Source organism: Acipenser ruthenus, chromosome 25, assembly GCF_902713425.1.
Source record: "Acipenser ruthenus chromosome 25, fAciRut3.2 maternal haplotype, whole genome shotgun sequence".
Taxonomy (NCBI): Eukaryota; Metazoa; Chordata; class Actinopteri; order Acipenseriformes; family Acipenseridae; genus Acipenser; species Acipenser ruthenus.
The window spans coordinates 13,439,318-13,464,113 of NC_081213.1; the positions used below are offsets into that span (position 1 = coordinate 13,439,318).

The window sequence follows — 24,796 nt, forward strand, 5'->3', positions numbered from 1 at the left end:
GAATGGAAGACAGGACGGCATGGCTCCAGTTGTTTTTGTCCTTCACTCCTGACAGTGAGCTCAGAATGGACATCGTCAAAACTGCATTCACTCCTGACAGTGAGCTCAGAATGGACATCGTCAAAACTGCATTCACTCCTGACAGTGAGCTCAGAATGGACATCGTCAAAACTGCATTCACTCCTGACAGTGAGCTCAGAATAGACATCGTCAAAACTGCATTCACTCCTGACAGTGAGCTCAGAATGGACATCGTCAAAACTGCATTCACTCCTGACAGTGAGCTCAGAATGGACATCGTCAAAACTGCATTCACTCCTGACAGTGAGCTCAGAATGGACATCGTCAAAACTGCATTCACTCCTGACAGTGAGCTCAGAATAGACATCGTCAAAACTGCATTCACTCCTGACAGTGAGCTCAGAATGGACATCGTCAAAACTGCATTCACTCCTGACAGTGAGCTCAGAATGGACATCGTCAAAACTGCATTCACTCCTGACAGTGAGCTCAGAATGGACATCGTCAAAACTGCATTCACTCCTGACAGTGAGCTCAGAATAGACATCGTCAAAACTGCATTCACTCCTGACAGTGAGCTCAGAATGGACATCGTCAAAACTGCATTCACTCCTGACAGTGAGCTCAGAATGGACATCGTCAAAACTGCATTCACTCCTGACAGTGAGCTCAGAATGGACATCGTCAAAACTGCATTCACTCCTGACAGTGAGCTCAGAATAGACATCGTCAAAACTGCATTCACTCCTGACAGTGAGCTCAGAATGGACATCGTCAAAACTGCATTCACTCCTGACAGTGATCTCAGAATAGACATCGTCAAAACTGCATTCACTCCTGACAGTGAGCTCAGAATGGACATCGTCAAAACTGCATTCACTCCTGACAGTGAGCTCAGAATAGACATCGTCAAAACTGCATTCACTCCTGACAGTGAGCTCAGAATAGACATCGTCAAAACTGCACTCACTCCTGACAGTGATCTCAGAATAGACATCGTGAAAACTGCACTCACTCCTGACAGTGAGCTCAGAATAGACATCGTCAAAATTGCACTCACTCCTGACAGTGAGCTCAGAATAGACATCGTCAAAACTGCATTCACTCCTGACAGTGAGCTCAGAATAGACATTGGCAAAACTGCACTCACTCCTGACAGTGAGCTCAGAATAGACATCGGCAAAACTGCACTCACTCCTGACAGTGAGCTCAGAATGGACATCGTCAAAACTGCATTCACTCCTGACAGTGAGCTCAGAATGGACATCGTCAAAACTGCACTCACTCCTGACAGTGAGCTCAGAATGGACATCGTCAAAACTGCACTCACCTCTGACACACAAGAATAAGAGAAGACAGACATTGATACAAAAATCCTCCACTCTCAGGGGTTTTTATATAAGCCCTGTATTGTGCAGTATAAAATAATTTTCCAATAGTTTTCCACATAATTTCATAGCCCATGCTCTCTCTCTTCCCCACTCTTTCCCCTCTCTATCTCCTTCCCTCCCTCTCACTCTCTCTTCCCCCTCACTCACTCTTCCTCTCACCTTCACTCTTTTCTCTCTCCCCTGCATCCTTTTTCCTCTTGCTCTCTCCCTTTCCCTCTCCTTCCTTTTTCCTCAACCTCCTTTCTGTTTCCCTCCCTCCCTCTCTCCCTCCCTCACTTTCCCCATCCCTCCCTCCATTCCTCCATTCAACCTACACTGATCACTAAAACATCTGTCTTCTTCTCAGTATTGCCATAGCTTTGTAATATCCTTGAATGAAACGTTTCAGATAGCAAAACATTATGCATCCACACAGTAGAGTAAGCAAACACAGCACTACATATCCTTTAAACAGTCCCAATATGTGTTGCATAATTAACCTCCATGGTCTCTCCATTGTCTACATCAATTCCAATTGTTCTTCCAACATCCCCTTCTTTTTCAGAACCTCAATCAAAGCCTTACGCATATTACCCTGTTCATGGTAACCACATATTCCCAATCATAATGCTGTAAGTGTGATTGATACAAAATGTACCAATCACCTGTAACCTGTAACACATCTTCTTTCCTTGTATTCTGGGCTTCGATTAAACATAAGGGCGATAGACAGACTAAGACAATCAAATAGATTAAAATCTACCACAGTTCCTGATTTTAATCAGCAGAGCAGCCAGTTGTACAGAAATGAGTTTCTAGTGAGTTCCGGTCTCCTTATCTCTGCAGGCTGGAGCGGTGTGATCTCACAGGGGATTGCTGTGAGGACCTGGCCTCTGCTCTCTGTACAAACCAGTCAACCCTGAGAGAGCTGCAGCTGAGAGGGAATAAGCTGGGGGAATCGGGAATGAAGCTGACTGCTACACTGAAGCATCCAAACTGTAAACTAGAGAAACTGGGGTAAGTAAACACTCTGGGTGTTTGTGTGAAAATTACATTACTGACAAAGAGGAATGAAAGGGGGAAGAGAGAATAGAGGGTAAAGATATAGAAAGTTAGTGTGAGGAAAGGGAGAGTGGGGAGAGAAAGAGGAGGGAAGAAGAGAAGGAAAGGGAGAGAGCGAGAGGAAAAGGGATGGAATAGGGAGAGAAAAGAGGGAAGGAGAGAGAGGGAGGAAAGAGAGGGGGAAGAGAGAAACAGGGAAAGAGAGACAGTGGGTAAGAGAGAGAGCAGGGAAAGAGAGGAGGTGGGAAAGATAAAAGAGAGGGGAAAGAGAGGGAGATGGGGAGAGAGAAAGAGAGGGGTGGAGGGAGAGACAAAGGGAGGAATGGAGGGAGGGATGGGGAAAGCAAGTGAAGGAGGGAGAGAGAGGGAGGGAAACAGGGGAGTAAGGGAAAAGGAATGGGAGAGTGGGACAGTGAGGAAAAAGGAAGGATGGAAAGGAAGGAGGGAGAAGGAAAGGAAGGGAGAGAAAAGAGGGAGGAGAGAGGGAGAGAAAGAGGGAAGGAAGAGAGGGGGCGAAGAGAAAAAAATGGAGGGAAAGAGGCAAGGAGAGAGGGTGGAAAGAAAGAGTGTGAATGACACAGAGAGAGAGGTAGACAAGAAGGGAGAAAGACAAAGCAAGACAATCAAATAGATTACAATCTACCACAGTCCCTGATTTCAATCTTGACAGCAGCAGAGCAGCCAGTTATACAGAACTGAGTTCCTAGTGAGTTCCTGTCTCCTTATCGCTGCAGGCTGGAGTGGTGTGGTCTCACAGGGGATTGCTGTGAGGACCTGGCCTCTGCTCTCTGTACAAATCAGTCAACCCTGAGAGAGCTGGAACTGAGAGGGAATAACCTGGGGGAATCGGGAATGAAGCTGACTGCTGCACTGAAGCATCCAAACTGTAAATTAGAGAAACTGGGGTAAGTAAACATTCTGGGTGTTTGTGTGAATATTACATTACTGACTGTAACAGGGTAGCTGAGCAGTGATGACGTTCCCAGAACAGAAAGTTGACAGAGACATACAGACAGGTACTATGGGTGAAAAGCGCTCTTGTGCATTGTTTTTATTGCAAAGAAAAATCAATAAAAAGGTTGTACAAAAACAATGCTCACAGAGCAAAAATAAATGTTCAAACAAAAACAAAATCACAAACACAAACTGACACCAAAGAAATACCGTGCTTCCTGCACGCGTAGCAATTGCTTTCTTTTAGTTTCATTTTTACTTTAGTTTCTCTCTCTCTCACGTGCCTCCTCTCTGTACATCCACCCCGGACAACAAAAGCTGCAGGCTTTTATATCTAGGACCATCTCTGAATTAACACTCAATTATTGAATTCAGAGATGGTCACATTCTACACGAGTTTAGTTTGCATGGCATACAGTCAATAATCACAGACTGCCGACCATCCATTCTCACAAGCTGTCTGGCTGAGACGAGCTGCTAACACTGCCTCTGCCATACCACATTTAAACCACACAATAACAAACAAAACATTGCGTTTTAAATAAACACAAAATACATTTAAATCATAACACACTAATATCACCCGTTTAAATAAACATAAACAATACATTTCTCTTTTAAATAAAACTCACAAACCATTATTTTAAATACATACAATACGTTTCAAACCACAATACAACATTTACAATACATTTACAAGCAGAGCTTTGACCTGCCCCCTCTCATTATGTGCAGGGCTCTTCCTCTGCCCTGCCACACTGACAGAGAGGAATGACAAGGGGAAGAGAGAATAGAGGGGACATATAGAGAGGGAGATAGAGAGAGAGAATGAAAGGTGGAAAAAAGAGAGGGGAACAGAGAATAGAGGGGAAAAATAGAGAGAATGGGGAGAGAGAGAGAGAGAGAGAGAGAGAGAGAGAGAGAGAGAGAGAGAGAGAGAGTGAGTGCTAGGAAAGAGAGAGCAGGGAAGTGAGAGTGGGGAAAGAAAGAGGGAGAAAGGGAGGGAAATGGAGGGAAAGAAAGGGATGGAGGGTCCGTGAAAGGGAGGGATGGAGAGAGGGAGAGGGAAATGGAGAGAGGGAGGGAAAGAGAAGGAGGGAAACAGGGAAGAGAAGGAGCAAGGGAGCAGGAATTGGAGGATTGGAGTGTGAGGAAAAAGGAGGGAGAGTGAAAGGGAGGGAGAGAGAAGGGAGAACAGAGATGGAAGGATAGAGGGGGAGAGAAAGAGGGCAGGAAGAGGGGAAAAGGAGAGATGGAGGAAGCAAGGGGGAAGAGAGAGAAGGGGAAAGAGAGGAAAATGGAGGGAGAGAGGTAGAGAGAGAAAATAGGGAAGGAGAGAGAGGGTGTGATGAGAGAGATAAAGGGGGAAAAAGAGTGTGAGGGACAGAAAGAGAGAGAGAGAGAGATAGACATGAAGGAGATAGACAGACTAGGACAATCCGATAGATTAAAATCTACCACAGTCCCTGATTTCAATCTTGGCAGCAGAAGAGCAGTTGTACAGAAGTGAGTTTCTAGTGAGTTCCTGTCTCCTTATCTCTGCAGGCTGAAGCGGTGTGATCTCACAGAGGATTGCTGTGAGGACCTGGCCTCTGCTCTCTGTAGAAACCAGTCAACCCTGAGAGAGCTGCAGCTGAGAGGGAATAAGCTGGGGGAATCGGGAATGAAGCTGACTGCTGCACTGAAGCATCCAAACTGTAAATTAGAGAAACTGGGGTATGTAAACACTCTGGGTGTTTATGTGAATATTACATTACTGAGAGAGTAGTGACAAGGGGAAAGAGAGAGGGAAGAGAGAATAGAGGGGAAAGGTAGATAGAGCGAGTGTGAGGAAAAACCAGGGAGAGAGATGCGGGAAATAGAGAGGGAAAGGGAGAGAGGAAATGAGAAGGAAAGAGTGGAAGGGAGAGGGAAAGGGAGAGAACGAGAGGAAAAGGGAGGGAGGAGGGTAAGAGAAAAGAAGGAAGGAGAGAGGGAGGAAAGAGTGAGAGAGGGGGAAGAAAGAGTGAGAGTGAGGAAAAGAGATAGCGAGAAAGAGAGGGGAAAGAGAGAGAGGGAAAGAGAGCATGGAAAGACAGAGTGAGGAAGAGAGAGAGATCAATGGGAAGAGAGGAGGAAAAGGGTAAAAAGCAGGAAAGAAATGAGGGGAAAGAGAGATGAAATGGGAAGGAGAGAGGAGGTGGGAAAGAAAAAAGAGAGGGAAATGAGGGAGGGGAGACAGGGAGAGGGAAAGAGGGATGGAGGGAGGGATGGGGAAAGTGGGGGGAGGGAGAGAGGGAGGGAAATAGAGAAAAATAGAGGGAGTAAGTGGGTGGGAATGGGAGGATGAGGAAAAAGGAAGGCGGGAGAGAGAAAGGGAGGTGGGAGTAGATGGAGAGGGAAAGGGAGGGAGAGAGAAGAGGGGGAAGGAAGGGAGTGGGGCGAAAGAGAGGGGGAAGAGGATAATGGATGGAGGGAGGGAGAGAGTGAGGTGAAAATAGGGAAGGACAGAGAGAGTGGGAAGAGAGAGATAGAGGGGGGAGAAAGAGTGAGGGACAGAAAGAGATAGATATTAAGGGAGACAGACAGAACAAGACAATCAAAAAGATTAAAATCTACCACAGTTCCTGATTTCTATCTTGGCAGCAGAGCAGCCAGTTGTGAGTTTCTAGTGAGTTCCTGTCTCCTTATCTCTGCAGGCTGGAGTGGTGTGATCTCACAGAGAATTGCTGTGAGGACCTGGCCTCTGCTCTCTGTACAAACCAGTCAACCCTGAGAGAGCTGCAGCTGAGAGGGAATAAGCTGGGGGAATCGGGAATGAAGCTGACTGCTGCACTGAAGCATCCAAACTGTAAATTAGAGAAACTGGGGTAAGTAAACACTCTGGGTGTTTGTGTGAAAATTACATTACTGACAGAGAGGGAAAACAAGGGGGAAGAGAGAGCAAGAAGAAAATAGAGGGGAGAGAGATAGTGGGGAAAGAGAGAGGAGAGAGAGAGAGGGGAAAAGAAATGGAGAGAGAAAGAATAAAGGGGACATGAAGAAGATAGATAGAAAAAGACAATCAAATAGATTAAAATCTACCACAGCTCCTGATTTCAATGTTGGCAGCAGCAGAGCAGCCAGTTGTAGAGAAGTGAGTTTCTAGTGAGTTCCTGTCTCCTTATCTCTGCAGGCTGGAGCGGTGTGATCTCACAGGAGATTGCTGTGAGGACCTGGCCTCTGCTCTCTGTACAAACCAGTCAACCCTGAGAGAGCTGGAGCTGAGAGGGAATAAGCTGGGGGAATCGGGAATGAAGCTGACTGCTGCACTGAAGCATCCAAACTGTAAATTAGAGAAACTGGGGTAAGTAAACACTGGGTGTTTGTGTGAATATTACATTACTGACAGAGAGGAATGACAAGGGGAAAGAGAGAATAGAGGATAAAGACAGAGAGAGCGAGTGTGAGGAAAAAGAGAGTGGGGAGAGAGAGAGGAGGGAAATAGAGAGGGAAAGGGAGGGACAGAATGAGATAGGGAAAGAGAGAGGAAGGGAGAGGGAAAGGGAGGTAAGAGGGAGAGAGAAAAAAGGTAAGGATAGAGGGAGGAAAGAGTGAGAGAGGGGGAAAGAGAGCAGAGAAAGACAGAGTGAGAAAGCGGGGGTGAGAGAGCGGGGAGAAAGAGAGAGAGAGCAGGGATAGAGAAGCAGGGAGAGAGAGTGGGGAGTGAGACAGCAGGGAGAAAGAGACAGAGTGGGGAGAGAGAGTGGGAAAAGAGAGAGGGCAGGGAGAGAAAGAGGAAAGGAAGAAAGAGGAAAGGAAGTGAAATGGAAGAGAGGGAAGGGGAAAAGGAAAATTGAGGGAAGGAGGAAAAGAGGGAAGGATAGAGGGTGGGAAGAGAGAGATAGAAGGGGAAGAGAGAGAGAGAGAGAGAGAGAGAGAGAGACATTAAGGGAGACAGACAGAACAAGACAATCAAATAGATTAAAATCTACCACAGTTCCTGATTTCAATCTTGACAGCAGCAGAGCAGCCAGTTGTACAGAAGTGAGTTTCTAGTGAGTTCCTGTCTCCTTATCTCTGCAGGCTGGAGGGGTGTGATCTCACAGGGAATTGCTGTGAGGACCTGGCCTCTGCTCTCTGTACAAACCAGTCAACCCTGAGAGAGCTGCAGCTGAGGAAGAATAACTTGGGGGAATCGGGTATGAAGCTGACTGCTGCACTGAAGCATCCAAACTGTAAATTGGAGAAACTGGGGTATGTAAGCACTTTGGGTGTTTGTGTGAATATTACATTACTGACAGGGAGGAATGACAAGGGGGAAGAGAGAATAGATGGTAAAGATAGAGAGAGCGAGTGTGAGGAAAGAGAGTGGGGAGAGAGAGAGAGCGGGGAGAGAGAGAGGAGGGAAATAGAGGGAAAAAGAGGGAGGGAACGAGATAGGGAAAGAGAGAGGAAGGGAGAGGGAAAGGGAGAGCACGAGAGGAAAAGGGAGGGAGAGAGAAAAGAGGGAAGGAGAGAGGGAAGAAAGGATGAGAAGAGAGAGCGAGAGAGCGCTATGTCTCCCATTGTGCTGGAATTCCGACCCTCAGGGAAAATATTTTATTTTTTTTCTGTACAATTCCTGGTCTAGTTTTTGATAATGGTTAAATTATCAACTAGATCCTGGAATTAGGTTTAATCCTGGAGAGGTTTAAACAGCCCAAATAAACGTTCTAAGTGTAGATTTTTTACGCAGGAAAAATGTGAATTTGGCATTTTTACAAGAATCGCATTTGCGTGCAGCAGATATTCACAGATTACAAAATACATTTTAAAAATTCGCTGCCACTAGTCACGGTTTGAAAACAAAGGGAGTTATTATTATCATCAGACACAATCTCCATTGAATATAGAAAAGGTCAGTAATGACAAATTGGGAAGACTGGCCTATAGCTGTACGACATTACAGGGGGAAAAAGTAGCTTTTATCAGTGTATATGCCCCAGCTGTTTTTGACCCAAACTTGACCTGACAAAAGAATTACTGTCATTATCTGAGTATTCTCTGATAATCAGAGGCGATATGAACGCTGTTTTTGATTTGCAACAAGACAGATCAAGTGAGGCTTCATGAGAGACAATACTTCTTTCGCTTCTCATTTTAGAAAATCAAGACTTGAACAAATTAATGATCTGTAAAAACATTGTCAATTGTTGGAGCACACACAAAAAAATAACTATACCTGAGTTGATGAAGAAAAACTGCGAGCTGCCAGAGCATAGCTTAATGATATATTGCGACAACGAGCAGAATTTATTATGCATAGTGTAACACAGCAGGGAGGGGGTTAATATCCTCCCTGCATAAAACATGTGTGTATGCACATTTTGTTTAATTGTTTAATTATTTTGTTAATTGTTTTATTAGTAATTATCCCCTGCACCTGCGGATCATTGTAAATTAGAGCCAGGTGCAGGGTATTTTAAGGAAACAGCTAGTCTGTTCAGGGCTGCTGGTGTGTATAGTGAAAAAGGTAGTGTAAAACCTTTCTGATTTGTGTTACACCTGTGTGGTGTGTTTTTGTTTGGCAGGTAAACAGCTTAGCCGTCCTGTGAGCTAGTCAGGGACCTGCCTGTGTAGTCAGTGCTCTAACACGGAGTTAGGATTTTGTTTGTTTATTTCATTTTTTGTGCATTAAATATAGCGCGTCAGCGCTTTAAACTCCATTTCTGTGTCCTGGGTCTCCGTATTATAGAGGCAAACGAACAACCGTGAGTGCCTCCGGGTTACAATAGTTAGACAAAAATATTACTTTCACAGAAGTAAAACCAGCAGATTACTTGCACTGAAATTGAAGCAAAATTAATCTCGAGCATCTATTGAAACTATTCGTTCGTCCTCAAAGGGACTAACTTATGACCCAAAAGAGGTTAGTGCAACTTTTTTTCTGACTTATATATCTATCTCTAACTCCATGTTAGATGAGGTGGCATGCGCTAATTTATTGCAAAACCTGGCCCTTCCAAAACTATCTGAGGTAGAGTCAGCAGAATTAGGCAAACCCATCTCACTGGAGGAATTAAAAACAACACTGGAGAGTGCAAAACCCCAGGACTTTACGACATCCCCCCAGAACTGTCGTCGTTGTTTTGGGACATACTCTGCCCAGTCTGCCTTGACACAATACACTCGGCAGTTGAGAAAGGTGCATTTCATTGTGATCTTAATACTGCTCTAATTTCTCTGATCCCTAAAAAGGGAAAGATCCCGCTGAGTATGCAAATTACCATCCAATTGCTTTGATTAACTCAAACATGAAGCTCTATTCTAGAATTTTAGCTTTACGTCTAGAAAAATACATGGGGGAACTTATTCACCCTGATCAGTCTGGCTTTATGAGGGGTGCCTTGCTGCAGACAACGTTGGTCGCCTACTGCATATAGTACATGAAGCCAAAGATTTGAACACACCCTGTGCGGTCCTGTTGTTAGATGCAGAGAAGGCGTTTGACAGACTTGAGTGGAAATTTCTATGGTTGGTATTAGAGAGATTTGGTTTAGGTGACAAGTTTATTAATTTGGTGCATACGATGTATGCCAATCCACCTGCTATGGTCTCGACTGGTGGTTTACACTCTGAACCCTTTAATATTCACAGGGTAGAATATTCATTGATTGTCTAGTGTAAAATTCTATCCCTAAAATGTTATCAACTTTCAATAAATTTAGTGACTTATGAGGTTATAAAGTTAACTGAACAAAATCTGCCCTGATGCCTCTCAATGCAGCCATGGGGGCATCCTGCCTCCCATCATTCCGGTCAGAAAACAATTTACCTATCTAGGCATTGATATACAACCCTCCCTCCAATCCATTGTCAAAAATAGCTATCTATTTTTGACAATATTTTTGGACTAAGACTGATTCTTTAATTCGGAGATTTCTGTGGAATGGCAAGCAACCCCAAATCAAACTGAATACACTACAGCGCACCAAAATGGACGGGGGCCTAGCAGTCCCACACTTTAACCGTTTGAGTAGTGAGTTCTAAATGCACTGCCGGTCCTATGGGAGTGAGTTGTTTTTTCTGTCTTCTGCATGCGCTTGATTATTATGAGTACAGCGTACAAACAAGCTGAAAGCTATATGTTTGTATGTATGTAATGAATAGTGACGAAATACAGACAAATCATTTTTACCGTAAATAAATAAAGCAAATAAATAAATAACATGTAGGCAATAAACAATAAACAACGGGGTGGAACAACCACAACAACCTAACAAAAAGAAAGGATGAGAGAGAGAGAGACATGAATAAATCATATCCAGGTAAACAGGTTGTGGGGGCGGAGGGAGTCAGAGTGTCTAATGCTTCAGCGTATGATACTCCTTGAAGCATGGAGCAACGCACAGAGCTTGGCGCCACCTCTTCACCGTCACTTGATGTTGATGCTAAATATTCTTCGCTTATGTATTCACTGGTATGTTCATACTACTCAAAGCGTTAAGCTGTACCATTGGGCTTTTCAATTATGTTCACCAAAAATATGGATAAGGCCACTGTCGGCAGTTCCCTGGAGAGAAATCGAGGAAGCATTAGTTTCTCCCATTAGACTACAAGATATTTTATTTGTAGGTCTCATGAACAAAAAATGTGCACTACACTCTGGTCCCATCATTGCAAATACAATAGCGAACTGGAGGGCAGTAAATGAAATGGCACTGTGGAAGGGTGGTGGGCAACTCACTGACACACACGGGAGACAGAAACATCGCACTGGTGCCCAGTTTTATTATTATTTTCTGTTGTTTTTTTTATTTTCTGCCAGATGGTGCTGGTGCCTGCCTAACCTGATACCAACTATCAACTACCAATTATCCTGCTGTTCCTCTCAAATCTCTCTGACCAGATCAAGTATGACCCAGAGTCTCCACCCATACAACTTGAATGGTGAAAACCCTGTAGAAGCATGAGGTACTTCTCTGATAGCAAAGAGAAGGGGAGGAATCAGCTGGTCCCAGTAGTGCATGTCACTATTAATAAATCTGCTCAACATGTTTTTGAGGGTCTTATTAAAACGCTCCACAAGACCATCGGTCTGAGGATGAAAAACCATGGTCCTAATGGTCTTAATTCCCAAAAGTTTACATGTTCCGTGGACTAGCCGGGACATAAAGTTGGTGCCTTGGTAGGTCAGTATCTTCTTGGGGATCCCGACCCGAGAGAAAACCTTCACTAGCTCGTTGGCAACAGATTTAGCAGACGCAGAGCGGAGGGGAATGGCCTCCAGATAACACCTAGCATAATCCAAAATGACCAATAGGTGCGTGTATCCCACCGCACTCCTCTCTAGGGGTCCAACTATATCTACTCCAATACGCTCAAATGGAGCTTCCACTAATGACAATGGCACCAGTGGGGCTCGTGGGACGGCTCTAGGGCTGGCCTTCTGACACTCCCCGCGGCGTTCGCAAAAACACCTGACGTCACCATCCAGTCCCAGCCACTAGAACCGTGTGACAAGCCTCGCTTTGGTCTTGTCCCTTCCCAAATGACCAGACAGGGGAATAGCGTGAGCCAGCTGCAACAAATCTTCCTTAAAGGGCTGAGGAATGAACAACTGGTGACGCACTTCCCCCGTCTGGAGTAATTTTTCAACACGGTACAACAGATCTCGATTAATTTCAAAGTGAGGGTAATTGGCGGCGCATCTGGGCTCGACCACCCGACCATTAACCATAACTGTTTGGTCAAAGAGCCTGCCCAGCACATCGTCGTGCCCTTGCTCGAGTCGGAAGTCACGGGAGCGAGCTAAAAATTCAGCTCCCATGGCTTCTGGCTCGGGATTGGGTCGGTCCTGAGCGAAGGCATCCGAGCCAGACCCCTGCCCTGGCTCCGCGGCTTCTTCCCCCCAGACTCTTCACCAATCGCCCCCACCTGAAACTTCTCGGACACCCTCCATTGCCAGCCCTCCTTCTTAGCGGCCTGGCATTCCCGTTTAGTTTTTCGTGGTTTAAATCTATGGCAATACCATGCCGGGTCGTAAAAGGCGAAGATCTCTCCAATTACTTCCTCTTTCTTAGCCAATAGGGAGGACGGGGCCATCACAGCAGCCAACCAATCTTTGAACTGCTCGCAGTCCCGCCCCAGAACTACAGGCACTGGCAACTGAGGACACAAACCCAATTGCATTCTCCTGCTGCTGGCCAATTTTTAAATTCACATACATCTTGGGATAAGTGCGCACATCCCCTTGAATACATTTACTATGCACCTGTACTGATATTTGCTTATGACCTGGTGAGATAAAGCTCTCTTGTATTAGGGACTGACTACACCCTGAATCTAAGAGATCCTGGGTTTGTGTATCATCCACTGACACAGGAATAACAAAAGCCATCTGCTGGAGTGACTGATGGAATGGAACAGTCTTAACTGGTAGGATGAGGTCACATCCCATAATGGGGCAATCCCGATTGATGTGGCTCACCTCCCACTATACACAGTATATATATATATATATATATATATATATATATATATATATATATATATATATATATATTGTGGGCAGGTGCGTGCACACAGAAAAAACAGACAGTAGTTTCCAAAACAAAGCAAGTTTTTATTCCAGTATTCTATAAGGCTTGCTCTTATACTGCAATGTCAGCTGTGTTATCGAGACGTGTCCATAAAGAAAGTAAACAGTTCAAACAAGATTTCAAACAAAACAAAGCCACCAAAACAAAAATGCCGATGTAAACCAAATGGACCAATAACCACGTCCAGTTGGTGAATAGGTAATTCCATCTGGGGTTTGGGTTTTTCCTAGCTTGCTTGGCTTCTTCTTTAGGAAACCCTTCTCCTACCCGTATTCTGCAGTCCAGTCCTTTATGAATCCCAGCAGCGGACGGGCCGTTCCTCGTAGCCCCTGTAGAGAACGGGGAATTGCAGATGCAAAGGACCACAACGTTATCCGACACTGATTCCAGCTATTCTATTCCGGTCTTATTGTAGATAAACCCCAGAGGTTCTCAGGCAGGAAAACAAAACAAACAACCCACCAGACTGGCGGCACATGCTCCCTTTTACCAGCCAGGCATTTGGCTGTTACAGGCTACAGGTGTGGGCCAATTAAGGCCAATGATAGTCTAACAGTAGTCAAAGAATAATTGCCTACCTAACCACACCTGCAGCCTGTTGGCCCGTTAACTCCTTGACGTTATGGCAGGCATGTATGCTGCCCACAGGTCCATCTGATCATTACTGGCAACCTCTGTGGGCTCATACCAAGGTAAACTTGTGAGCTGGCTCACAATATATATATATATATTGTGAGGATAGGGCGGAGGCCCTTTAAGAAATGGCTGTCTGGTTGAAAACCACATTCCCCAGAAGCCCTGGGGGTTAATGAATTGGGAAGAGTCTGATGACATATAAGGAAGCCAGCAGATCACTTAGGGGGCTGTGGGGTATACACTGACGGAGTTCTACAGGATTCTAGTTGTTGGAAGGTACTATTTTTGTGTGTGGAAGTTTTTCTTGCAAAGTCGTTTGGATTACAAAGTAGGTTGGCTGGTATTAGAAACCAGTTTACTTTATTGCTGTTTTGGTGCCCAGCTGTATTATTGTTTAACTTTGGGACTTTTGGGTTAGAAGTAGCAGAGCAGAGAGTATAACCTCTGCACGTTAAAAGTGCACAGAGCTCGTCTCGGCTCCAGGCGGGGCCAGTGCCGGTGACATAGTTTAGAGACGGGACCATTTTTTTTATTTCTTTAGTAGAATAATAAAAATAGAAACAAATGTACTGTTTGGAGTTTAGCAAATTATACTCTCTGCAAAGTGAACAGAGATCATAACATTTAATTGGGATTGGGTACTGTGTGATTCTGGACAAAAAAAAAAAAACACAGACATCGGGACAAAGTGTTCTGGACATTTGGTTTTATTATTTAATAACACTTCAGTGTATCCGCTGTTCCAGGATAGACGGAGCTTTCGTTCTGTTTCAATACGTTGCAGTGTGTTTCCTGGAAAATACAGTTCACCACGATAGCAGGAGCTGTCGTTCTGTTTCAACGCGTTGCAGTGTGTTTCCTGGAGGTATGGTTCACCAAGATAGCAGGGGCTATCATATGGTTTCTACGCACTCCAGTTCACTACTTGGATTACAGTTTTCCACAATAGCAGGAACTGTCGTATTGTTCAACGTGCTCCAGCAGAGAGAGCCAGTTCTAGTCTACTTACCCGTGTGGTCAACGTGCTCCAGCAGGGATAGCCAGTTCCAGCTCACCGTGCTACAGCAGAGGGAGCCATCACCGGAACACACCAACCTGTACTTGGCACTTCAGCCGGTTGTACACTGAAGAACTCAGGGTCTGCAGCCAAGAGACCTTATAGACTGTACCCACTTGAATAAGTGAACTCCGGTTTAGATAGGGACTATAAGTGAGATAGTTAGTAGCCCGTACAGGGCATAATACTTTGGGTGGGGGTGATATACGTTTGCTTATGGTTTAAATTAAAGTAATTCACCTGTGTACACTATGAGTCTGTCCAGTTACTGAACGAAAAATTACGCCCGCGGCTGGGCGTTTGTTACAATATATATATATATATATATATATATATATATATATATATATATATATATATATATATATATATGAAAAGGCGCTAGCAAGAATTTAATATTGACTCTCAAAGAGCCGAGCAGCAAGAGAGAGAGCGTGAGCCTCAACAAGGTACTGGGGAAGCCGCCGGCTTCACACAGGGCACACGGCCACGGAGGGGACTTAATCAGAACCTGAGTTAAGAATTATCACAAAGCAAAATGATTTCAAAATATGAAAGAGAGAGAAAAAGTGATGAAATCAACTTATCTCCGTAGTTATGACTTAAAGTCAGGCTGAAAGAAAATGGCACTGAGCCTTATGCGTCATTCGTATTTATCTCCTGGGGGCAGAGACGACGTCTGACGCATACGGGGCTCTTAAAGGAGCAGCTTTGTTAGAAGTGCTCTGGTAATTTGAGCTATAAAAGGTTATATCCCATACGGTAATGGTTACATTTCATACTTGAAAGGGAACCAATAGCTGTTCAGCCTGTCTAGAAGAGTGACGGTCAAATTCACTTCGTAACATTAGACGTTGCTTATAAAGATCAGGAGTGGGGGAGCTGGCATATTGTTGGTCTATTTGTAAAACTTGGTCAGTTAGTTCAGTAATTCTCTTATTGTGGCATTTATTAGATTGAGCAGAGTAAGATATTATTTGGCCTCTCAGACATGCTTTGAGTACTTCCCATAGGCTGGCTGGAGAGATGTCTGGGTGGTGTTGGTTTTTCTATTTCAGAAGACATGACCTCAATAAAGTTTTGGTCTGAGAGCAGCAGGGTGTTAAAGCACCGAGAGTGCTGTGATGTTACCTTATTGTGAAAAAAAGCTCCAAGACTAGGGGTTCATGATCAGATATCACAATACTTTGATAGGAGCATGAATGGACAGAAGGAAGCAATCTGTTGTTTAGAAAGAAACAGTCAGTACATGAATATGACTGATGAACAGGTGAAAAGAACAAATACTGCCTACCAGTAGGGAATAAAAAGTGCCAAACATCAGAGATTTTATACTATCAAGGAAGTTACGAATGGCTAGAGCTGATTTTGTGGAAGAGCGGTCTAGGTTGGGGTTCAAGGTACAATTAAAGTCACCCCCAAGAATTAAGTGGTGGGAATACAGGTCTGGGAGAGAGGACAGGAAATGATAAAAAAATTGACTGCCATCGAAGTTGGCAAGTTATACATTAGCAAGGATTACCGGTGTATCTAAGAGTTCACTGTGGACTATGACAAAGAGGCCTCTCAGGTCTGCCATCACTTCTGGTGTATCAAAGAGTTCACCCTGGGCTACGACAAAGCGGCCTCATGGATCTGCCATCACTGCTGGTGTATCAAAGAGTTCACCCTGGGCTATGACAAAGTGGCCTCATGGATCTGCCATCACTTCTGGTGTATCAAAGAGTTCACCCTGGGCTATGATAAAGAGGCCTCTCAGGTCTGCCATCACTTTTGGTGTATCAAAGAGTTCACCCTGGACTATGACAAAGAGGCCTCATGGATCTGCCATCACTGCTGGTGTATCAAAGAGTTCACCCTGGGCTATGACAAAGCGGCCTCATGGATCTGCCATCACTTCTGGTGTATCAAAGAGTTCACCCTGGGCTATGACAAAGTGGCCTATCAGGTCTGCCATCACTTCTGGTGTATCAAAGAGTTCACCCAGGACTATGACAAAGCGGCCTCATGGATCTGCCATCACTTGAGAAACAATTAGTGGGATAGATGTATGTACCAGAATGGCTGTACCCCTAGACTTTGCATTGAAGGTGGAATGGAACAGCTGCCCCACCCAACCCCTACACATGATCTGAGGGTCGAAGATGGGACTCCTGGAGAAATGTGATACCCATGTGTGACAGAGATCGAATGAGTCTTGGTGTTAGATCTCCCTCTCGACCTGTGAGGGCACGGTGCACGAGGAACAGAGTACCTTTAATGAAATGGCACGACAATTTATTCCGTAGGGTAGATGGAAGTCGGTCAGTTCGGAAGGGGGCGGAGCTATGGCACCCGAGCTCAGTGACCCAGACGGTAAGCGGCGTGGCATCCGAGGACTGGAGGAGCGGATGCGCTCGTTAACCTCGGGGTCATGGGCGAGGGTATAAATAGGGGGCATGGCTTGAGTGATCTGTTCCTTTGCATATGGTTAAATTATATAACCAAGAAGGAGCCCGTATTTGTGGAATCAACCGTGAGTGTTTCGTGTCTGTGTCTTAACACTGTGTGTCTTGTGTGTTGTTTTCTCACTAAAGATTACTGAGCACGATCCGGAGCTGCAGCCGCAGGCCAGCGAAAAACCCGGACTTCACCACTCACCTTTTCACTACAGGAACTGTCTTTTGTTTGCACCTTTAGCACTTGAATCACGCACTGTCTTTGTGTTTGTGTTTAGTGTGGGTGTCTGAACGGGACTTTTGGGGTTACGGGTCAAACCCGTAGGATTACAAATAGAAGTGATACACGCCGCTGTATCACTTCCAGCACTATTATTATTTGCAGGTTTGCCTTAAGGCTCTGGACATTTATTAAATTAAATAAACACCCTTGCACCTGTACCAACGTTGTCTGTGTGATTATTTTGCACTGCACTCACCTGCACGTCATTACCACTTTGCCACACCATGTTAAGCTTCTAGAGGTGGGACATTACCCTGTTGCATTTCACAGGATGGTTTAGCCCTTTGACAACTAATGAAATTAATAGGGGACTGTGGCCAAGTGTCCGCCCCTGTGCGTACTTATGTGTTCTGTGTTGCATGTGGAGTGTTAATGTTGGTGTATAGATATTGCTGCATATAAATGGGTCTGTGTAGCACGAGTGATTTAAAATATATAGTTATATTTAGGCACGGGGATGCATAATCACTTCACATGTAGATAAGGTATGTGAGCAAGGGATTGCACAAATTATTTCACATGCTGGGATTCAAGTCAATAATTAATTAGTAATTGAATCCCGGCACAACAGTATATATAGATGCACGTTTCACCCACTCGGAGTTGTGTGTTCAGGGCGAAAGAACGGAATAGAGTGAGGAGGTAAAAACAACAACAATAATAAGAAGTAGTAGTAGTAATAACAACTGCTACTTACTTGTTTTATGTTTAGTGTTTGTGCCCTGTTTGTTACTGTTAGTTTGTTTTGTTTGTCTATTTTATTTTGGCCTCAAGTGCCGTGTGCTGTTTTTGTTTAAACCTTTTATTTTGTTCATTTATTAAACCGCGCAACAGCGCAATTCACTTTTCACCTTGCAGTACTGTGTGTTTCTTCCGGGTCTGACGTCACCACTACAGACTGCTTGTCACAGGGACCTATTGGTATTAAGGTCTTAGTGGCAGCCATAGGTTAGAGGAGAGAGAAAAATTGTGCTTTGTGATTATCAGTGGGGTTACATTAACTAACCCCCTAAATAGGATGCTTTGCTCAGACTGCCTCCACATTATAGCAGCTGGCAAGCATGTTGAAGACAAGAGAGAAAGTAAAGAAGAAGGAGAACACAGAGCTAGGTAATAAGATACAAAAAACAGAACCCTAATCCCCCATAACACCTGTAACAAGGTGGCAGCTTACCCACATTCCAAGAGTGCTAATTTTACCTTATACAGTTACCCTTGCTTCAAACTGATGCTCCAGCCTGTTCTACTCATGTACTTATATATATACAGTGCTCCCTCGCTATAACGCGGGTCTCGGAGGACACACAATATAAGCATTATAACCGAAGAGCGTTATAAACGGGGGAGTGGGTGGGGGGCGCCGTGGGACACATAACACACATCTGACTAAAATACTAAATAAAATAACTCCTTCTCTATAATGCACATATAGTGTAGCAAAAATGTAACTTTCTCTGAATTAACCATGCATAAAGCACCATGTAATCAACGCTATATTTTTTACAAAAGAAAAATAAGGTGACATTCCCACTCGTGGATCATTTTAATTAGCAGTTTTTAAACTATAAATAGTCTGGCTAAACGGCGGTCGGGAGTTCAGTTCAAAACGACAGACAACAAACTAAGTGCGAGAGGAAGAGGGAACGGGCTCGCCCCAGGTTCAGCTGTCTCCCGGAGAAAGCCACAGCTCCTCTCGCAGCAAAAAAGTAAATACATTAGGAAAGATGACCACGTAATAGGCCTGATATTTATTTAGTTATAAAACGAATGCTGAATAAGATGTCTGTGTTATAAAATGCCAGAGCAGCTTTTCTTCAGTTCAGATACTGTATCAAAAGGGAGAGACAGAAACAGAAGTTAGACTGAGAAGTTGTTTACAGTTTGAACAACACCGGTGTCATAGGGAATTAGAAGACCGGGGAAAAAATGGATCATGCAAGCGCAGTAAGGCAAAAGGAAGGCGCAGTAGCAGATTGATTAAAGGGGAGGTTAACTACATGAACCAACATTTTCTATCTGGTCATTTTATTTGCCAGATCGTATGGTAATGTGTTCACACACCACTTTCTTTTTTATTTATTTATTTTTGGTCTGTGAAATATATGTAAGATGCAAAGTGTTCAGTTATACTGTAACTAAAGTCTCTCAAAACGAGTTCTGGCAGAGGCGAGATTAGTGCTCGTCCTCTGCCAGGAATAATTAAAAACCTTGTGCAGATTGTGGCAGAGGGGTAATGAGATAATTGATAATTAACCCCTCAGCCATAGTAAATAAAAGCCTGCAGCTCTCTGCACTCAGGGTGTTCAGAGGAGGAACGAGAGCGAGCAAGGAGCGAGAGAAATTTAAAACTGAAACTTGTTTTGTTTATCTTTTTTATTTCGCTCTGTGAGCAAGTTTCTTTTTGTTAAAACCTTTTATTTATTTTTGTTGTTTAAAAATAAATGGTGCACGCCGCGTCCTTTTTGCACTGCAGTATCTGGTGTCAGTTTTTTGTTCCTGCATCTGGCCTGATGTCACCACTTAGCCACCCTGCCCCAGTATATTAAAAGGTTTGACACGTCAAAATGTTGTCAATCTTTAATCGAAATTAAAATGTTTTAGTTATATATTCTAATGACATACAAGCGTATAATATTATTGTAGCATTGCAAGGTCTATTATTATTTTGTCAGTAGGCCTAGCGTTAACTATCACAGTTTACAAAGACGAAACATTTAACATCCTAGTTAAAAAAAAAAGAAAAAGACATCAAACATGATAGCTAAATTAGTAAACATATTTTTTTTTTGTTTGAATAGGAACAGTTTTGTCATGTAGCCTATGTGCCTAGGTTGTAAAATAAAAATGAGTACTGTCTGTAAAAATAAATGAAAGAACAAAGCGCATTATAAATAAAAATAATACAAGTGCATCAGTGATTGCTGTGCACGTTAGTAACCACAGCATGGAGCTCAATTTTGTCCATGACTGAAAATCGTGCTTTTGATAATCACTCGCTTAACTATCCTTACAGTACTGCTTACACATTAGATATGTGACAAAAACATCTTGCTATAACGTTTGTTAAACAAACAGACATATAAATGACACAAAGTTAATTTTAAAGTGACAAAGTCGGGGGGAGTGAGTATAAAGACAGCGATTTTAATTTTTTTTTTCTGTTTTGCTATCTTTCAGTTCATTTAATTGTTCTTCATCGAAAACGGCATGTCTACCTAATACTTTTGGGATTTTTTTTGCTTGTGATTGGTCACTCAGTTACAGTGACCAATTACAATTACAGCTGCTACAGTGGCTACCGTTACTTTAAATTCTGTGAGACAGCGCAGTGATTTTGAATATGTGACAAGACTCCAACTGTCCGTATCCATCCAATATACTGACAGCTGAAACCTTGCTTGACCACATTGCTTGTTTCACGTTCCACTCCCAGCCCCCTGACTCCCATGACTCCCATGACACACCGCATACTCCCCTCCCCACACACCTCACCCAGACATCCAGACTGCCCCCTCCCATGACACACTGCATATCCCCCCTCTCCTGACACACCTCACCCAGACATCCACTGCCCCCTCCCATGACACACCACATACCCCGCTCCTGACACACCTCACCCAGACATCCAGACTGCCGCCCTCCCATTACACACCGCATACCCCCCTCCTGACACACCTCACCCAGACATCCAGACTGCCCCCTCCCATGACACACTGCATATCCCCCCTCTCCTGACACACCTCACCCAGACATCCACTGCCCCCTCCCATGACACACCACATACCCCGCTCCTGACACACCTCATCCAGACTGCCGCCCTCCCATTACACACCGCATACCCCCCTCCTGACACACCTCACCCAGACATCCAGACTGCCCCCCTCCCGACACACCACACACCCCTCTCCTGACACACCTCATCCAGACATCCAGACTGCCCCCCTCCCCTGACACACCATACACCCCCCTCCTGACACACCTCACCCAGACATCCAGACTGCCCCCCCTCACCTGACACACCGCATACCCCCCTCTCAACACACCTCACCGAGACATCCAGACTGCCCCCCTCCCCTAACACACCACACACACCCCTCTCCTGACACACCTCACCCAGACATCCAGACTGCCCCCCCTCACCTGACACACCGCATACCCCCCCTCTCAACGCAGCTCAACCAGATCCCAGACTTTCCCCCTTCCCCTGCCCTCCGGCAGCCCTCTGACAAACAGGCAGCCCAGCAGGTGAGCACTGAGGTGGTAATCTTGATAGACTCCAATGGGAAATATCTGGACCAGAGGCGGCTGTTCCCAGGCAGGAGGATGAACAAACTACGCCGTCCCACCACAGAAAGTGCGCCAAAGATCCTGTCAAAGCAGAAACTTGGGAGCCCAAAGTATCTCATTATACACATGGGCACCAACAAATTGGGCTCCCAGGGAGGCAATGTGGCAAAGTCTCTGAAGCAGATGCCAGAGAGAGAGCAACAAAGGCTCTCAAGGATGCCATACTGGACTGGGACACTACCAGCCACTACCGGAGGAAAGGAGCACCCCCAAATGCTCCCTGTGCCTTGGTTCATCCCGCCACACAGGGGTCCGGTACACAGAAGCCCAGCCAAGCATCCCCTAACCAGGCCAGGCCCCCAGCGAGAGCAGGTACCCACCCCCCACCCCAGCAAACTTATGAACTGAGGAACAACTGCTACTGCAAGCTAGTTTAATCTATTTATTTTCCCACCTGAGATTGCCACCACTAACCTTCGACCAGATATTGTCTTGTGGTCTGGATCAGCACGCCTTGTTCACCTGGTAGAGTTAACAGTGCCATGGGAGGATGCTGTAGATGAGGCGTATGAGAGGAAGAAACTGCGGTATGCTCAACTAGCCACTGAAGTGGAACATCGAGGATGGAGAGTCCGGGTTTACCCAGTGGAGTTGGGTTGTCGAGGATTTGTGGCACTCTACAACCCGGTTTTTCAGAGACGTTGGATTCAGTGGCCAAGAGTTGCGTCACACAGTAAAGAACTTATCTAAAGCAGCAGAGAGGAGCAGCAACTGGCTGTGGTTGAGACGGAAAGATTCTGGCGGGGGATCTCAAGCACAATAGAAAGAAAGAAACGCTTATGTACAGGTAAGTAAGCTGGGCTGAGTTGAGTGGGGGACGGAGGGGGGTGATTCTGGGACGCCAGAATCACCGTCGAGCCCTCTTGAGGTGTCGTGGGCTAGTCGACGAAACACCGAGGATGGAAGGTGCCCACTTGAAGACCCCAGAGATGTACCCTACTTAGCTCAATCCAGACGGTTGTCATGCTGATGCGCTGGGGAGACTGCACTGTGGTTGATCCCCGGAGCCAGCATCGCAGCCGTTGTGTGTGCTGATGTGCTAGGGAGGCAAAATAAGCTGATCCCTGGAGCCAGCATTACACTTCAGCCATCAACACCTGACAGAAGGATATCTACATCATCATATGGAAGGAAGCGCAAATGGATGGAGACGCAGATGGATCACATTAGTTTACTGTAAAGCTACGTCTTAGTTGGTGCTTATCTTGGCGAGAGCCGAGTTCAAATCAGCATGAAGTTTTAACATCTACTCTCGTGTAATGGAAATCTTTTAGCTTTTAGATTGAACTATTTTCTATTCTATCTTTATTCATTCAAACTCCAAGCCCTCAAGCCCAGGAAAACCTTCGGGTCCGACAGCATCAACAACAAGATGCTGAAACACAGCAGTCCCAGGCTGCAGGAGGCCCTGCTCAAATTATTCAACCTCATTCAAAGGACGAGCTGCTTCCCTGACATATGAAACCTAGGGTTTATAACCCCAATTCACAAAAGTGGAGACAAATTAGACCCCAACAATTACAGAGGCATGTCCTGCAGTATCATTAACACCCTGATACTGGCCTTCCTTACCAAGCACAGTGTCCTGAGTAAGAGTCAGACTGACTTTCTACCAAACCACCTCTGACTATATTTGCACCCTACACACCCTTATCAACAAACACACCCACCACAAAAATAAAGGAAAAGTATTTGCTTGTTTTACAGATTTTAAAAAAAGCATTTTGGGGGGGGCCCGAGTGGCGCATCCAGCAAAAGCACTCGCGTAGAGTGCAGGATGCGCCCTATAGTCTGGACGTTGTCGGTTCGAGTCCAGGCTATTCCTTTGCTGACTGAGGACAGGAGCTCCCAGGGGGCAACACACAATTGGCCGAGCAGACATTCAGGGGGAGGGAGGGTTAGGTCGGCCAGGGTGTTCTCGGCTCACCATGCACCAGCGACCCCTGTAGTCTGGCCGGGCGCCTGCAGGTTTGCCTGTAAGCTGCCCAGAGCTGCGTTGTCCTGCGACACTGTAGCTCTGGCTGGCTGCACGGTGAGTGAGGAAAAAAGAGGTTGGTTGACGGTACACGCTTCGGAGGACAGCGTGTGCTCGTCTTTGCCGCTCCCAAGTCAGCAAGGGGGTGGTAGCAGTGAGCAGAGCTAAAGAAAAATAATTGGACACTATTAAATTGGGGAGAAAACAACAAAAAAACTAATTGGTGACTACTAAATTAAAAAAAAAAACATTTGACTCAATTTGGCATCCAGCTCTGTTCCTCTGAATTCTTGAAAGCGGTGTAGTGGGTAAAGTCTATGACATTATTAAGTCAATGTACACAGAGAAGAAGTGCGGTATGACAATTGGCAATCAAAGAACAGAGTTTTTTACCGAAGGCCGTGGAGTGAGACAAGACTGCAGTCTGAGCTCAACACTGTTCAACAACTACATAAAACGAGTTGACCACGATGTTGGAGCGATCTGCAGCCCCTGGACTCACTCTACATGACAAAGGAATTCAATTCCTGCTCTATGCAAATGATCTGGTCCTGCTGTCACCCACAGAACAGGGGTTGCAGCAGAGCCTGGCAATGCTAGAGCAGTACTGTCAGAAATGGGCACTGACAGTAAATCTAGACAAAACCAGTATTATGGTATTCCAGAAAAAAGCCAGATCTCATAGAAACAGGTATCGCTTCACTCTGGGCAACACCACCTTAGAGCATAGCACCAGTTGCAACTACCTGGGTCTGAATATCAGTGCATCAGGGAGTTTTAATCGGGCTATAAATGCATTAAAAGCACACAGGGTTTTTTATGCCATAAAAATTGGTTTTGCAAAATTAAACCAATAAAAATGTGGCAATTTTTTTGGCCATTTATCCAATTCTTCTGTATGGGAGTTGTTTGGGGTCCCCTTATGAACCCCGATTTATAACAAATGGGATCAAAGCCCAATAGAAAATTTCCAATTAGAATTCTGCAAAAACCTCCTGCAGGTTCACAGGAGTGTAGCCAACAACGCCTGCAGGGCTGAACTGGGCCGGTTCCCCTTACTCCAGTCCATACAGAAACGAGCGCTGAATTACTGGGTCCATCTACAGTAGGT

The 24,796-nt window shown here is 45.0% G+C and overlaps 1 protein-coding gene across 2 annotated transcripts in view; it reads left to right on the top strand.

Moving 5' to 3' along the window:
- The window catches only part of LOC117413959 (NACHT, LRR and PYD domains-containing protein 3-like), a 101,024-nt gene that overhangs the window by 32,954 nt on the left and 43,274 nt on the right, over positions 1-24,796 (top strand). For both annotated transcript variants that reach the window (XM_058999316.1, XM_058999317.1), the window contains exons 5-10: positions 2,238-2,408; positions 3,188-3,358; positions 4,953-5,123; positions 6,086-6,256; positions 6,562-6,732; positions 7,452-7,622. In XM_058999316.1, the coding sequence (XP_058855299.1) occupies positions 2,238-2,408; positions 3,188-3,358; positions 4,953-5,123; positions 6,086-6,256; positions 6,562-6,732; positions 7,452-7,622 (1,026 nt within the window). The remainder of the gene's footprint in view (positions 1-2,237; positions 2,409-3,187; positions 3,359-4,952; positions 5,124-6,085; positions 6,257-6,561; positions 6,733-7,451; positions 7,623-24,796) is intronic.